This window comes from Labrus bergylta, chromosome 10 (assembly GCF_963930695.1).
Source record: "Labrus bergylta chromosome 10, fLabBer1.1, whole genome shotgun sequence".
In the NCBI taxonomy this organism is placed as follows: domain Eukaryota; kingdom Metazoa; phylum Chordata; class Actinopteri; order Labriformes; family Labridae; genus Labrus; species Labrus bergylta.
This window is the reverse complement of record NC_089204.1, coordinates 24,853,890-24,869,249: the sequence shown is the minus strand read 5'-3', so window position 1 is coordinate 24,869,249 and position 15,360 is coordinate 24,853,890. Positions and strand designations below refer to the sequence as shown.

At 41.1% G+C, this 15,360-nt stretch overlaps 1 protein-coding gene and 1 non-coding gene across 2 annotated transcripts; both read right to left on the bottom strand.

Moving 5' to 3' along the window:
• Positions 1–301: 301 nt before the first annotated feature.
• Positions 302–12,105, bottom strand: pprc1 (PPARG related coactivator 1). The gene is made up of 14 exons (XM_020642908.3): positions 11,948–12,105; positions 8,761–8,856; positions 8,518–8,667; positions 7,642–7,722; positions 5,527–7,549; positions 4,924–4,977; positions 4,061–4,121; positions 3,661–3,728; positions 2,557–3,265; positions 2,264–2,467; positions 2,085–2,157; positions 1,865–1,986; positions 1,377–1,528; positions 302–782 (listed from the first exon to the last, which is right to left on the bottom strand). Exons 1-14 carry the CDS (start codon positions 12,026–12,028, stop codon positions 682–684), a joined length of 3,975 nt encoding a protein of 1,324 aa, XP_020498564.2. The 5' UTR covers positions 12,029–12,105; the 3' UTR covers positions 302–681.
• Positions 1,628–1,766, bottom strand: LOC114920754 (small nucleolar RNA SNORA50). The gene has a single exon (XR_003809050.1). It is a non-coding gene; the product is annotated as a small nucleolar RNA SNORA50 (small nucleolar RNA).
• Positions 12,106–15,360: the final 3,255 nt, after the last annotated feature.

Below are 15,360 nucleotides of genomic sequence, written 5' to 3'. Positions count from 1 at the left end.
CACTAAGGTTTTTTTTTTTTCCAATATTTTCTATGCTGTCTGGCAGAAACATGTGATGAACTGATCATTTGTGAAGGAAATATGTCACCTTTTCTTTTTCCTACTGTGAAAATCTTAGAAAAACAGAACCATGACACTAAAAAGGCACAACTATACTATTATTCTTTAAAAACTTATGCTTTTCCCTTTCAAATTCCTTCCTTGAAAACAGTCTATAACCTCTGTCAAATAAAAGCTGGTACAAGGTAAGTCGCTGAAAAAATTATTAAAATCCCAGAAGAATCAGACAAAACAAACACAATGAAGTATTTTTCATTTTATTTAGGTTCGCAGTACATTTGCATAATGTATTACAACCTCTCCCAATAATAAAGGAGTTCCAGTTGACATGCTTTCCCCCTTTTTTAAAAATTATTTTCCATACAATTCAAATTGAATTTTACATTTAAATAAACTTTTAAAAAAATTAATAATCTCCATTATTCCATTTTTTTTCTTTTACTACTTTCATTACAAATCTTCACTTCAATAGAAGGTGGTAGCTTGCAGAAACAATATAAAACAAACAAAAACAAATGCAAAATGTATGCAACAACTAAAAAGTAATGACAGTGTTGCAGGTGAGGAGCCAACCGCTGGCTCTGAGGTAAGTGTCAGCTGATTCCTGCTGCAGGCCTCCTGTTACCTCTTCAGATTCTGCTGGGCTTGCTTCAGTAAAGTGTCGAAGTCGAGTGTTTGACACTTGACTTTCCCCTGATATGGATCGTACTCTCTATTTGAATCTGTAAAGATAAGGTCAGATATGGTCAGCGAGGCATTTACAAAAAAGGGACAAAGACTGCAGAATTTACTGCAGGGTAACATGAGATGAGATTCAACTTTATTGTCATTACACATATACAAGTATAGAGTAACGAAATGAGGTGAGGTAACATCATTTTGGTTAAAGGGGAAAAAAAAATGGTGGCAACTGATGGAATTTGTTTTTGCCAGAATATTTGAATAATCCAGCACGAAACAATAAACCAGAATGTAAAAAAAACTTTACAAATATTTTTTGGGTAAAATTTGATTCCCTATATGATGACCAAGCTTAAAGAAATATAACTCTAGAATAGAGAACATAACTTGTTTTGACTAGTTGTCTTTCAAACTTCCTCTTTTGTCAGAAAGAGTGAAGAACATCAAAAACAAGGATCATGTGGAATTTGTTTACAATATATCGTGTCAAATAGGTCAGGTCAAAAAGACCTCTGTATTCACAAAATCAATAGAGGACATGAACTGTCTTCATTGATAGCTTCAGCCTGCTAACAAGGCATGAGATGGGCTAATTCAATCTGTATACATGTTTTGAGGTGTGGATTTATGCTCACCTAGGTCAGCGTAGGTGGTCTGGCAGAACTGTCTCCTTCCACCAAAACAGAGGTCAAACGGCAGCTCATCGGGTTTGCGCAGCTTGCTTCCATTCTCGATGGCCGTGAAAGCATCCTTGGTGTCATAATAGGTCACAAAGCCGTAGTTGTCACTGCGACAGATAAGAAAAAAACATTAGCCTGAGTTTATCTTTAATTTGGCTTGTGAGGTCTTGTGTTTAAGGTCTTGTTAAATCTTGTTCTTGGATTGGAGCTGTGACTTGCATTTAAAAGAGCAAACTGGGAGGGATGCCAGGAGGCTCCAGTTATGAACAAGCCGATTTGTTTTAGCACTGTAGCTTGGCCTAAGAGGTCACGGAAAAAGACCAAAAAGGTTCAAAGACAGTGCATTTAGTTCATATCAAAAATAGACTAAGCATGTCAATGTAAAAGAGCAAGCAATAAAAAGAAACTTAAGCATGTGCAACACTAGCTCCATGTATTCTCACCCATGATCTCTAAAGTGCAGGGTGCATTCTTCAATCTCCCCAAACAGAGAGAAGCGCTCCTGAAGTTCTTTCTGAGTCATCGTTCCCCGAATTCGACCAACGTAAACAACCCGACGCTCCTCCTGAGAGAAAAAAAAGTCGTCCATCACGTAAGTCACATTTAAATATGTTTACTATATCTGCTTGAAGACCTGTGCACTCTTTAAGAACGTCCACTTACAATGGCTTTCTCCTTGCATCTCTTCACCTCTTCCACATTCATGTTTGTACCAAATTGGGGCCTCTGCATGGGACTGAGGAAAACAAGATGAATCTGTGAGTTATTTCTTTTCAAAGTATAATTTGTACAAGTTCAAGAGCTTTTTAAATGCAGTTATTGGTGAGCATGATTCTCTGTACCTGTGCAATCTTCTGCTCCTATTCCACTGTGCTTGCCTCTGAGGAGATCGAGAACGTGACCTGGAGCGGCTCCAAGAGCCAGAACGAGAGGAAGAGTAAGAGTACCTCCGCCTTCTGGGCGGGGAGCGGGACACAGAGGGAGAGGACCCAGAGGAGGAACGGGAAGAGGAGCTGGAGCTTCTGTCCCGATGGCGAGAGCGATACCTTAAGAAGAATTACGGATTTTAAGTAAGGAAGAAGGGAATTCATAACAGAAATGTGTGGCAGTCAAATATTTTGACTGTGGGCCGAACCTTTTCTTAGAGGGAGATCGGGATGTAGACCGAGATCTGGAGGACTGGGAGTCTGACTCTGAACCACTTGACATGGGGCTTGGAGAGCGGCGGGATCTTTTTCTTGACCAGCCTCCGGTCCTCTCGATGCGACTCGCTCTGGGGCTGGGCGAGCGAGAAGCAGTGTGTCGGCGGTAAGACCTTCCGTAAGGTCCTCTCCTGGGGCTTCCCTCTTTGAAAGTGCCATCAGTCTCCGGATGAGAAGGCGAAGCATCAGGAGTCTCCAGAACAGAGCTTCTCTCCATCTCATCAGTCCTGTGATCTAGCGGCTCTGTGCGAGTTAAATCTTGGGGTTTGCTTGCGGCCACAGCGTTCGTGTTAGCCCGCGCAGACGACACTGGGACAGCTGGTGGTGTTTGTGTAGTGATTGGTTTAATGGTGATGAAAGACTGCTGTTTGACGTTCCAGCGCTTGCCTGCCTCACCGTTTGAAGCACCTTTGTTGGGAAGGCAGTAGTCATGGTCCATGCAGGCCACTTCTGGGGAGACGGCAGCAGCAGCTGGAGTGGGTTTGCTGCGGGACCTGACTGAGGGCAGAGGCCGGGCTTCTATCTGGATGACCTTGGAAGGGCTAGACTTTGAGGCCTCTGCCGCCTTGCTCTTCCCCAGCAGGGCCACAGGGACCAGGGGCTTCCACATCTGGTGGGGAGGAGTGGCTGGAGGAGTCAGAGCTGAAGCAGACGGAGATTCATAAATATCTTTGATCAACATATGCTGTAAGACAATTATTATAGCAATAAAATTAGCAACAAAGAAAAAATAAAGAAAAAGGATAGGTTACATTATTATAGCTAGAAAGTCACTTCAGTCTGTATTTGGGGTCTAGTTTATTTTTGCATGTCGCTTCCTTGGTAATGTTCTGGTTCCAGATGTTTATTTAACTCAAAGATCAGTTTAAGCTTTTTCAAACTCTTTCCAGAATGAACACTGGACACTATATATATAAAAAAAACATGTATATTTTTTTCTCTCTTTTGCACATCCTCTCCAACAACTGGACTCTATACAGGAGGTAATATGTTAATATATTAATGGGTTAATCTTCAGGCCTAAAGTCTTAAGTTACCTGCTGTGCTTGAGAGGTCGTTAGCCCTCACACGCTCCACAACTGTTTTCTCTGGAGCCACCTCAACGCTGAAAAGTAGCACAAGAGTCTGTGAGTACATCACGGGGAAATACTTTTACCTTAGTCTTGAGAAAAGGCCACAGCCAGTGGAGACCAAAAAACCAACATTAGACCAGGATGCCCAAACTTATACCAGGAGCCATTAACTTGGCCAGACAAAAGCAGGGTTCTCGGTAGGTCTTGGCAAAAGGTGATTGTGCATCACCTTCAAACACACCAACACACACACACACACACACACACACACACACACACACAAACAAACAGCACACATGTTCAGCTCTCTCAGGGGTTTGCCATCACTCGCACTGAGCAGCTTGTCGGCTGTAGGGTAACTCACCTAGAGTTTCCTACAGCTGCTGCTCTACCAGAGACCTCCGGCACACATTTCTCCTCTTTGGCTGAAGAGAAAAGGAACAAGGCAGTGAGTGCAACGGCACAGGGAAGAACAAAACCAATGAAGATAGTGTACATTAATATTTGGCCTGGAATGATGTAATGGCTGCAGCATGCCAGGTTTTAAACAACTCATTTTGTGTGTTTTCCTATAGAAAATCTCTAAATGGTCAGCAGCTAAGTTAGCTTTAGTGCTCGATATGAATGTTCAATAAAAGGGCAACTGACATAACCAATGCTCATACAGAGTCCAGCCACTTGTTACAGAAGGGCCTTATACAGCCGCTCAAACAAAGACAGCAGAGTGAGGGTTAAATGGATTTGCGGACGGGGCAGAATTCCAGCAGCTGAGCAGACGAGAGCACAAAGCAGCTTCTCTGCCCCCCCGCTGCTCACATCTCTTAAAGGGGAACATTTCAGCAGATAAAAAGCCATTTAACAGTCAGAAGTCCCCCATCCTCTTTGAATGTTAAATATGCTCCAATAAGCAGTAAATATATATACCTAAGCCCTGATAATGTAGTTGTTCTGTGGGTCACTGTTGGCCAGAATTATAACTTCACACTTGTCAAGATTTCTATTCCCCTGAAGACTTCCATTAAGGTCGTTCTGCTCATTAACCTGCTGCTGATAACATATTTTACTGTTGTATGCTCACCATCGCAAAACCAGAAAACTGACACTGACTGCATTCAGCTCGAAGTGACCCACTAGGCTGTGCAAGCATCTTTGTGCCAGCACGACAGTATGTCATGAAGTTCTTCTTGAGTGTGAAAAATATGTCACAAATCAAAAGTCTCTTATTACCTTGGGTTTCCTCAAACTGCTCCAGCAAGCTCGTCAGATCAGCAGCTTCGATTCCTACAAAAATGCATCATTCTTTTCTTAATTGTCATAATATAAAACACAATGAAATGGTGCCGTTTAAGCATCATTTAATCAGTGCATGATGGCCGATTACACACTCCCAATACACGAGAGCTTGTTTACAATTACACTGGACTACAGCAAGAATTATAGGAATAAACAAGACTGAATAATCAGGATTAAAGCTGAATTGAAAGAGCTGAAGGACAGGTGTAGGAAGATTACAAAATAAATGTACAGAGGGGCAATACTGTTTGAATTATCCTGTCAAACTACATTTCATTTGAGTAACTGCATTAACACCAGAGACATCTTTCCCTAAAAACAATGGAGTTTTTATTTTATTTTATGGCGACAACAAACAGAGCGGATCAAATAAAAGTAGAAGTTGTAAACATAGGACGCTGATGAGGGGGCAATTTTGAAGCGAGGTTTTTGTATATAAATATTAGTTGCTAATCTGTCAATTCATTTAGTGTGCATGTGGGTCCATTACATGACATCTATCACACAGCAAAGAAATGAAAACATCTTACAACTCACCTATCTCACTGGTGAAGGCCTCTATCAGCTCCTGTGTGGAGCTCTTAGCGCTTTGAGGTTTCAGTGCTGTAGTGGGTTTCTCTTTATTTTCAAGCACAACAGGTTTGGAGATCTTTAGACTTCTGGTTTCTGAGGGATGATTAGCAGGAGAGGAACAGAGCTTCGTACCGTCCGCTGTGGGTTTGGTGGCCATGCTGACAGATGAGGGGCTGCTCTTTATTGAGGGAGGAGCAGTGACCACGGGCACCTTTGGGAAAACAACCGTGATCTTCCTGGGCGCAGGCACAGTGGCAGCGATGGGTTTCATCACCTCTGTAGTGGTTTTGGGAGAGGTTTTAGTGACTTCTGCAGGTTGAGATGTGGGCCTTTCAGCAACTCCACAATGTCCCTTTGAAAGTGCAGGTAAACATTTTGCATCAGGTGGGGAAGCTGGAGACTCAGAGCTCCGGGGCGCACACAGTGCAGCAGGGTGAGCAGTGGATTGGGGCTGTGCAGATACATTCTTCACTGAAATAGCAGCAGGAGGCGAGGGGTTTTGAGGTGGAGAAGGTTTCGGTTCATCAGCTGTTTGCCGGGGTTTAGAAACAGATGGAGCTGCTGAAGCCTTGTTGGATGAGGCCACCATGTAGGCAGGCGGCACCAACAGAGCCTCAGGAGTAGGCGGAGCACACGGTCCCCTTGGCTGCCAGGCAGGTCTGACCTCCTCCACTTCTTTCTTTGCTGCTTGTACGTTTGGGCGTCGAGGATCTTTGGGGCTGGGGTCGGGCAGGCAGGGGATAAGGGGAAGCTCTTTGGGAAGCTCGGGGAGGCTCGGCCACTTGGTGCTGTTGTCGTCCTGTTTCTCCACTGGGGCCGGCTTCTTCTGCTGCCGCAGCCGCCTGTACTCAGCCAGACTGAGGGATTTGGGCTTCGGCTCTGGGACCGCAGGGGCCACAGGAGCGGGGGCCTCGCTTACAGGCGGTGTCATGGGGTGTGCTGCGACACCAGGAGCAGCTGTGGAGCTCTCTGCAGGCACTGGGGGGACGACGGCAGAGGGAGCTACTGACGAGTCTTCAGGCTTCTCCGGGGTCTTTGCCGGCTGCTCGGGCATTTCTTCCGGTTGTTTGGAGCTCAGCACTGCGGGTGAACTCTTGGGTTGATTCTTCTCAGGGCTAGCATCTGACAAGGCAGGTTCCTTTTTTTGGGACACTTCAGATGTGGCGACTCGTATTTTCAGTACAGGCAAAGGTTTTGTAGTGGCAACTTCAGTTTGGCATGCATTTAGTTTCTTAGGTTCTTTAGAGGAAGAAGTTTGAGTTGGGGCAGGAGGAACCTTTGGGATTCTTTGCTTCTTTACTTCTTTCACCATCTTTTTTTCAAGTTTTTTGGGCAGCTCCTGTGCTGTGTTTCTTAATCTACCACTCCTAAGGACTCTTCCTTCCACAGGTTTAGAATGAGGCTGCTCCTTGCTTTTCTTCTTTTTCCTCTTGGAGGGGCTTTTCTCTTTAATCTCTTCTTTCTGTCTTCTAACAATCATTTCATCTTTAATGCCTGGTGTCACAGGGGTTGCATCTTTTACTGGATACTCTGTGACAGTTACATCTTCATCATCAACTACTATGTGCTCTGAAGTGTCAGAGGCAACTTCCTCTGCTTCCTCTGAATCCTTCTGCTCTTTTAGTGCAAGAGAGGCTGGGAGATCCATGTCTGGGATGGCCAGGATAGGTTCTCCATTTTCACCCTGGTCAACAACTTCAAGTAAGATGCCTCCTTCAGGCAACATCTGTTCCCCTACGTCATTCTCCACACAAAAGGTCATACAGTACGGGTGCATGTGCCTGACCAAGTCCCCCAGGCACACGGGAATGCCGCCATCATCCTCCTGCTCCAAGGTGATGGGGAGGGGCAGGGTGAGACTTTTCCAATCCAGCAGGTCTCCGTCAGGAGATGAGTCGTGGCTCACTGGGCTCAGAGTGAAAGAGCCATCTTCCTCCTCCTCCCCGTCACTTCTCTGGAGAGAGTCTGCAAGTATCCTGGGAATACTCTGGATACAGACAGACGAATGAATAATTTAATTTAAAAAGCTGTTTAATGTAAACCTTTAAATACTTTCCATTTCAAAGTGCAAAAACCTACCTTTCCAGTAGATAGGGATCTTGTGTTACAGAATGCGTCTTTCTCTGGAGGAGAGCGGGACAGGCACATCAGTCTCCTGAGCTGAAGAGTAGAAAATGAACAAAAGTTAACTCTTTGTAATGTTTGTAGACTTCAAGCTAATGGAAATTTGGCTTCAAATGTATGACAAAGTAATAATCTCACCAAGCAGCCACAAAAAATCTGATTTAAAATAAACCTCAAGAAAAAAATAAGACCTAAAGGAGATAAATTAATTTGACTGAGTGGAAGCGTTCATCTTAACTGGTCACACTGGTTTACAAACTGCTCTACAATCCATATAAACATAGAAGTCAGCAAATGCATAACTTCAGCTGAGAAAACAATCACTTACCCCTAAAGCCATTACTGCAAAAAAAACCTCTCCTGAAGTGTTAGCTAGTGCTTTACTATTAAATAAATAAACTCCTCCAGCAATGCTCAACATCAGCAGCCTACAATTTTTATGCTGCAGTTGATGCTCATGCTGAGTGATAACCACCCAATAGCTGCTTTGTTGCTTGTCCTATGATTGGATCTCTGAACTAACTTTTGGACTAAATATCTAAACGAGACCATCAGCTTTACAATCCCCAAATATAAAATCAAACAGCAAGTTTAAAGGAGAAGTCAAACTCCTCGCATGTGTCGATGTACTTGTTCATAAACCCAATAATGAAACTTAAAAGTCCATTGTCCCCCCAAAAAAGTGTGTTTGAGATCCACAGAGAACAGCAGGCTGTCCTTCTACCCCCTTTCACTCTCTCTCCCCCGGGCTCAAAAACCAGATGGTGGATGTCGAGAACAGGAACCAGCGAGGAGCACTTTAAGAGTTATGCGTGACAGGTGGGCACTAACCGGAGAGTGTTCCCTGCCCTTCTGACCTGACAACAGGTCTGCGTCGGGCAGTGTGTCAAACGGGGACAGGTTCTCGTCGTCCACATTGTCGAGGATCTCAGTCAGGGCGGTTAGCAGCGTGGCTTCACTTTCCTCGTCTAGTCCTTTAGTCTAAAATAAACACACAGAATTTAGACACATCTTAAAATGTCTGTAAGATTACTGATCATCATCATTATGTCCATCATTTTAAATCAGTCTTGCCTCTATCGTAGGCGCGTCCTCAAACATTGAAAGTATAGAGGGGTCCAAGCAGCTCTGTAGGGCCTCCAGAGTTTCTCCAGGGCTCAGGCCATCAGTCTAGAGACAAAAACAAACTTCAGATTTATTTGGCTAAATACAGTCAAAACTAAATTCATGACTCAGTTGAAAGCTCGATGCACAAGTACATAATTATAAGATTAGAGATAAGACAGGGTTTATCAATTCCCACTTATGGAGAATGCAGTGGTTACATCAGCTCAAAGTAAAGGACAGGGTAAACAAGTGATTAAAGACGGAAAGCAATACTAGTAAGAAGTGTACACAGTGATCCACTTGTGGCCAGATAAACCGTTTTTTGCACTGACAATTAGCGAAAGTCATCATCTCTAATATTAATCACCAACAAGCAAAATGGACGAGGACAAACAGTTCTAACTGGAAATGCATAAAACTAAGTCTGTCAGCTTTCTGATTTTTTTTTTTTAAAGCTGACATTATTTCAATGATACGTTGGATTAAAATTAATTAAGTAATTAGGCTATTGTGTTTACACCAAAGTGTCAATGCAGCATTTTTTTATTTTAGTCAAACCTATTGAAAGGTGTCTTTTTCTTATAAGGACTCTATTCCCTTTTTTCTGAATTATTAAAACAATTGATCAACTTTTCTTTTTAAATTTGATCAATTGAAAAGTTAAAGGTAGTTCGGACTTATCAAATGAGCCGATTGAGTCTGAAACATCCTGGCTTTATTTTCAATCAGATACAAAGTATATACACGTGTAGGTTGGGGTGACTGTGGCTCAGTGGTAAAGTCGGCTGTCTCTCAACGGGAAGGCCTGGGTTTGATTCCCGGCTCCGATCTGGCCTTGGGCAAGAGAGTTAACCCCAAGTTGATCCTGCTGGTACGTTAGCAGCGTGTGAATGTTTATGAATGGATTAGTTAATACTGATGGCCACTTAACAAAGCAGTCTCTGCCATCAGGGGGTAAATGGGTAGGAGGGACCTGCAGTGTCAAATCCCTTGTTATACAGTGGCAGATGGAGCCGCTTTTGTTTCGTCTCCCTTCTTTAAAAAGGTTTGCCCAGCTGCTTTAGACATTATGTTCTTCTTTGTCAAACACAAAATGTTATTTTGTTGAAGCTAGAAATGGTTCATTCTAGTTTAAGTGTTTTGTTTTCGGGTTGGGTGCAGTCCTGAGGTAAGTCAGGCGTTTGAAAAAGAGAATCAGAAAAGGAAACCCCAGAGGGCAACAGGGGGCGCATGTTTTGAGTTCCAGCTCCAAGAAGAAAAGAAAAGTACTCGAGGCATTTTCCTACAATGAGTAATATACAAGAACATGAACAGAGGGTTTCTGTTGGTTAAGCAGGTCTTGTTTGCAAGTCAGTTGTTAACACAAGTTAATTACTATAACAACAATTACAAGAAATGTGGGTTTTACTAAACACACTGCCAAATGACAGCAAAACTTAATTGACAACATTTTTTAATAATTAACAAATAGAAATAAACAATGACATTTTAAATGTTACATTTAATTTTTTAATATTTGACACTAACTTGAAACATTCAAAGTATTAAATACCATGTGATGTTCCCTACAGGTTTGAATCTTGTGCAAAAAACTTCAGTAAGTACAGCACATAAAGCTCCCTACAACAGAGGTGGGCAACTGGCGGCCCCCCCATCAACCCTCAACGTGGCCCTCGGGTCAATTTGTACACATCAATTAATTGGAAACATGAAGAAAAACATGACAAAAATCTGCCATGAAATCATGAAAACCAGAAACATGTCCATAATAATATTTGACCACTGGTATGTGTTGAGTTAAATTTGAGACATTATTGACTGTAATTGTTTTTTGTATACTACAATTTGGCCCCATGGCAGTGAGAATTAAATGAATGTGGCCCTTGCTGTGACCAAAGTTGCCCCATCCCTGCCCTACAAGGTCAAACATCACTGATAAACTTCTGCACATTCACCTGAAAACTTAGTAGTTTCGTCCAGAGAACCACGTGTTTCTGTCTACACATGCACACACACACACACACACACACACAGTGCGCAGACATGTTTGATCCTTGCCTCACCCCGTCCAAAGGGAGGCAGTAGTAGGTATGTAGCTCTCCCTTTTGGACGCCCACGTGTTGAACTACAACAAACCCGGGCGGGGCCCTTCATCTGTGCCTCTGTCCTTTACTTTTAAAAACTAACACACCAGTTCACAAACACAAAATGCAATCACACTCCCCAAAAGTGCTGAAAAACACAAATCGGGTCAAACACTGACTGTATCGAAGGGTGTAATCAGACTTGATTGATTACAACTTGTGCGCATGTGCGAAGCCCTACATGTGATTCAACACGACCGAACCACCATGTGGATACACACACACACACACTTGAATGAAAACTTGCACTTTCAAACTAAATGACCACACAGGTGTCTTGAATGGCAGCAGGTGATAAATGTAAATAAGTTTCATAGATCATGTGCAGCATCACTGATGACAGTTTACTGCATTGAGCTGACAATGAGCCTGTGAAGCAACCACAGCTCGACTAAATCAACTCACTGCACCTTGACTACTGGACGTGGGAAACAGTTTCCAGTTAAATAGCAATCTGTGGGAAAAGGTAGCTTTCTAGCATCTTGCAGTGTTGTTTTTTTCAACACGTGTGGATGAATACCCAGAGCACCTTTTCTACACAACCCCCCCCCCCCCTCCTCCCCTGATAGGACCTTACCAAGCTTTTTAAACAATATTTAATGAAACTGGACACATCCAGGACTAATTAACATTAATATTCACAAACTGTCACTTCATTTATTTAACCACTCTTTGCAAAAAAGGAGGTTAACATGAGAGACCGGCCAAGCCACACTGACAAACGAGCTAGCATTAACTTAACCTAAAACATACAAGCAAATGCATAAACATATTAATTCTGTGCTAATGAAGAAACACAAGCCCACATGGGGGTTTCTGTCTGTATTTAGCACAGCACATTTACTACTTTATGAATAAGTTTTACTAGTAATACTACGGCTGCATCCACGTGTCACTTTTCCATGCGCAGTGCAAACAACATGCTGTCTGTCCAGCCTCCGTAAACACAAACTCAGGGAGTAACAGTGGACTTACATGATAGGAAATACAACAAAGGACATATTCTGTACCTCGTCTAGTGTATCCATGGGGAAAAAATCCATATTGCACGCTGTTAAAGTCTCCTCGCCTGCTCCCCACCGCGCCGCCATCTTGCCAGTATACTCCCTGCTTCAGGCTCGTTTCGGAATGAAAAGTGATGAATCGCGCAGCAGAGGAACAAGCACGCCGGGCAGGAGACACGTGGTCCAGCATTCCCGGCAAAATGACGCAAAAAAAAAAAAAAAAAAAATGACGCCGGGGTCAGGGGTGACGTGGCCACGTGTTTGTTGTACTTCTTGAACGCACGTTTTGATTACCTGCTTGGATCATCTCACAGTCGTTTAAGAAAATAAATAAAAAAATACAAATACAAATAAAAAAAAATGAACTCTCATTCAGGTAAGATGGGCAATGTATGGTAGGAGTTATTTACAGGTAGTAGCTTAACAGAATATAAATAGATATTGCAGAAATATAAAATAAGTATTGCACAGTATGAAATGTAAAATATTGCAGAAATATAAAATAAAATAAATATTGCACAGTATGAAATGTAAAATATTGCAGAAATATCAAATAAAATAAATATTGCACAGTATGAAATGTAAAATATTGCAGAAATATAAAATAAATATTGCAGTATGAGATGTAAAATATTGCAGAAATATAAAATATGTATTGCACAGTATGAAATGTAAAATATTGCAGAAATATACAATAAATATTGCACAGTATAAAATGTAAAATATTGCAGAAATATAAAATAAATATTGCACAGTATGAAATGTAAAATATTGCAGAAATATACAATAAATATTGCACATTATGAAATGTAAAATATTGCAGAAATATAAAATAAATATTGCACAGTATAAAATGTAAAATATTGCAGAAATATAAAATAAATATTGCACAGTATAAAATGTAAAATATTGCAGACATATAAAATAAATATTGCACAGTATGAAATGTAAAAATATTCATTCCAGCACATTCAGGTATAGCAGGAAATTAAAAGGTGGACAGGTTGGCAAAGGAAGCCGTAAAGAAAGAGAGGATTGATATTAACATCAAATTATCTAAGTCAGAGGCGAAAAGAGTCACATAATTAAACAGGAATGGCAACAATATTGGAACAATCAGACAATCAGACATTTATACTCAATTCAGAGGGAAATAGATAGAATAGAAATAGATTCATCCTGTCTTTGTGAGATATGCAATCTAGCAGAAACAGTTGAACATACTTATTAAATGTAGAAAGTATGTAGCACATAGACATAACATGATGTCAGAAATGGAGAGAGGGGGACTCGTAAGAAGAGATTTCAAAAGTATTCTGGAGTGTGAGGAGAGAGGGAGAGGCCGAAGATGCTTGTTTAAATATCTATAACAGGTTTGTTGAGGAGGATTTAGGAATGTGAGTAATAATTAAATCCAGCAGATGGCAGTAATGCAACTTTTTGGATGCCAGCTGCCAATGAAATCCAAAGTAGATTACCAAGTAGATTACCTATTTGGTGTGTGCTAAGAGACAGACGAGCAGAAGCAGACGCCCTAAACATAACTTTGCAGTTCTTTTAAAGTTTTTTTTTGTAAACTCAGACAGTGTTTTGTTGGATTTGTTAGTTAGACGGTGTACCTGTAAGTTTTTATAAACACATTGCTACCCTAGGCACCTATCTGATAAAATGATGTGCAAAGGATTTTTTTAAATTTTGAAACCACTGGATGTAAACAGTGAATACTTGCAGGTAAATAAACTAATTAAACATGACTATAAAAACCTCAGGAGGAAAAAAAAAGGATGTTATATGCGCCCTTTAGTCATTCCACATTAAAGTAATTAGCATCAATGCGGTTGGAAAACTTTAAAGTTTCTTAAGTTTAATTTTCGATCCTTCTGACTTATGATGAACATTATTTCAATGATACGTTGGATTAAAATGAATTAAGTAATTAGGTTATTGTGTTTACACCAAACTGTCAATGCAGCATTTTTTTAATTTTAGTCAAACCTATTGAAAGGTGTCTTTTTCTTATAAGGACTCTATTCCCTTTTTTTCTGAATTATTAAAACAATTGATCAACTTTTCTTTTTAAATTTGATCAATTGAAAAGTTAAAGGTAGTTCGGACTTATCAAAGTTTAAATGATGCATACATATATATATATTTTTTTTTTACCGTGGCAAATTCAAACAATGAATAGATTCTAACTAATCGAGACAGTTTTCTAACTTTACGATAACAACCTGTAGTTGTCAAAAGTGGCCACGAGAGGGCGCTGTTCATTTGGTCTCCCTTCTAACTTCTACCCGTATAAACCATAGACACTAAACCCTTTGTTTTGAAAGATACGGTTTTAAAGGTCATTTTTCTGTGTGTAAATTGTTTTCTATTTTTTCAGGAGTCAGTGGACAGCTGAAGAAAGTTCAAGGAAGTGATTCACATCCATCCTAAAAGACAGGCAGACTAAGACTTCGTCCCCCACAGTGAAGCTCCAGCTGTTATCAGTGATTACAGGCAAACTTTGGTTGCTGATGATGATCACTGAGATGCTGTAAGAGCTCAGGTAAAATATAGTAAGTGGACCTTTAATTAATATTATTTTTAGAGTGAAGCGCATTGTTGTATATTCAATTTAATAGTGTAACCATCCTTCAGGGTAAGATACACAACACAAGTCTACACAGTCATTGTACAATGAATGCACGGACTTCTGAGAAGAAAAGACAAAAATCTCTAAAGCTGTAAATGACTTTACATGTAATACAATAATAGATATATTTTGTGTCCAGATGTTGCACATTAAGTAAATATATGAGTGAATAAGCAGACAGGCGTTGAACACTGAGGTTGAGATCAAATGGGGTCAAATAGAAAAAGTGTGAAAGATGTGTTGCTTTGTAGGATCAGTATTGCATGGCAAGCCATGGGCAATTCCCTGAGTCCCACAAGCAGACATGGATTAGAGATGAGCTCAGAAACACACGCACAGACACACACTCAGTTCCCCCGCTATAGGCTCCCACCTTGTCTGCATCTTTATTTTAATTATGAATGGTCTGTGGTTCAGCAAAAAAATACAACTTTTAAGATTTTCCAGCAACATTTGCAACATTTAAAAAATCTTTCTACAACGTCAAACCGCCTCCTAATGTCTTATAGAGTGAACTGATACATCTGTTGTGACACTCTTAAAAAGCCATCGTTGTTGCCGAGCAGCCTCAAAACATCAGACACACTCAAAGTGATAGACTCACTCCTGTAGATCTTCTGGCGTTAATCCAGGGATCCCTCAGGCAACAATTAAGAGTCTTACTGATCAATTGTGTCCCTTGTTGCGTTTCGACAGAAGAACCTGAATTTCAATCAAGATGGAGAGTGCTCTAGTTATGTGCCATGGTATAAAACACTTATAAGTATCCCAATTATCTCCT

What these genes read in the sequence shown, in the direction of transcription:
- pprc1 (XM_020642908.3), bottom strand. Translation starts at nt 12,028, where the DNA reads ATGGCGGCGCGGTGGGGAGCAGGCGAGGAGACTTTAACAGCGTGCAAT. An exon ending in CCATGGATACACTAGACGAG is followed by an intron (nt 8,857 to 11,947) that starts GTACAGAATATG and finishes TTTTGTCTCTAG; the next exon opens with ACTGATGGCCTGAGCCCTGG. An exon ending in CGATCTCCCTCTAAGAAAAG is followed by an intron (nt 2,468 to 2,556) that starts GTTCGGCCCACA and finishes ATTCTTCTTAAG; the next exon opens with GTATCGCTCTCGCCATCGGG.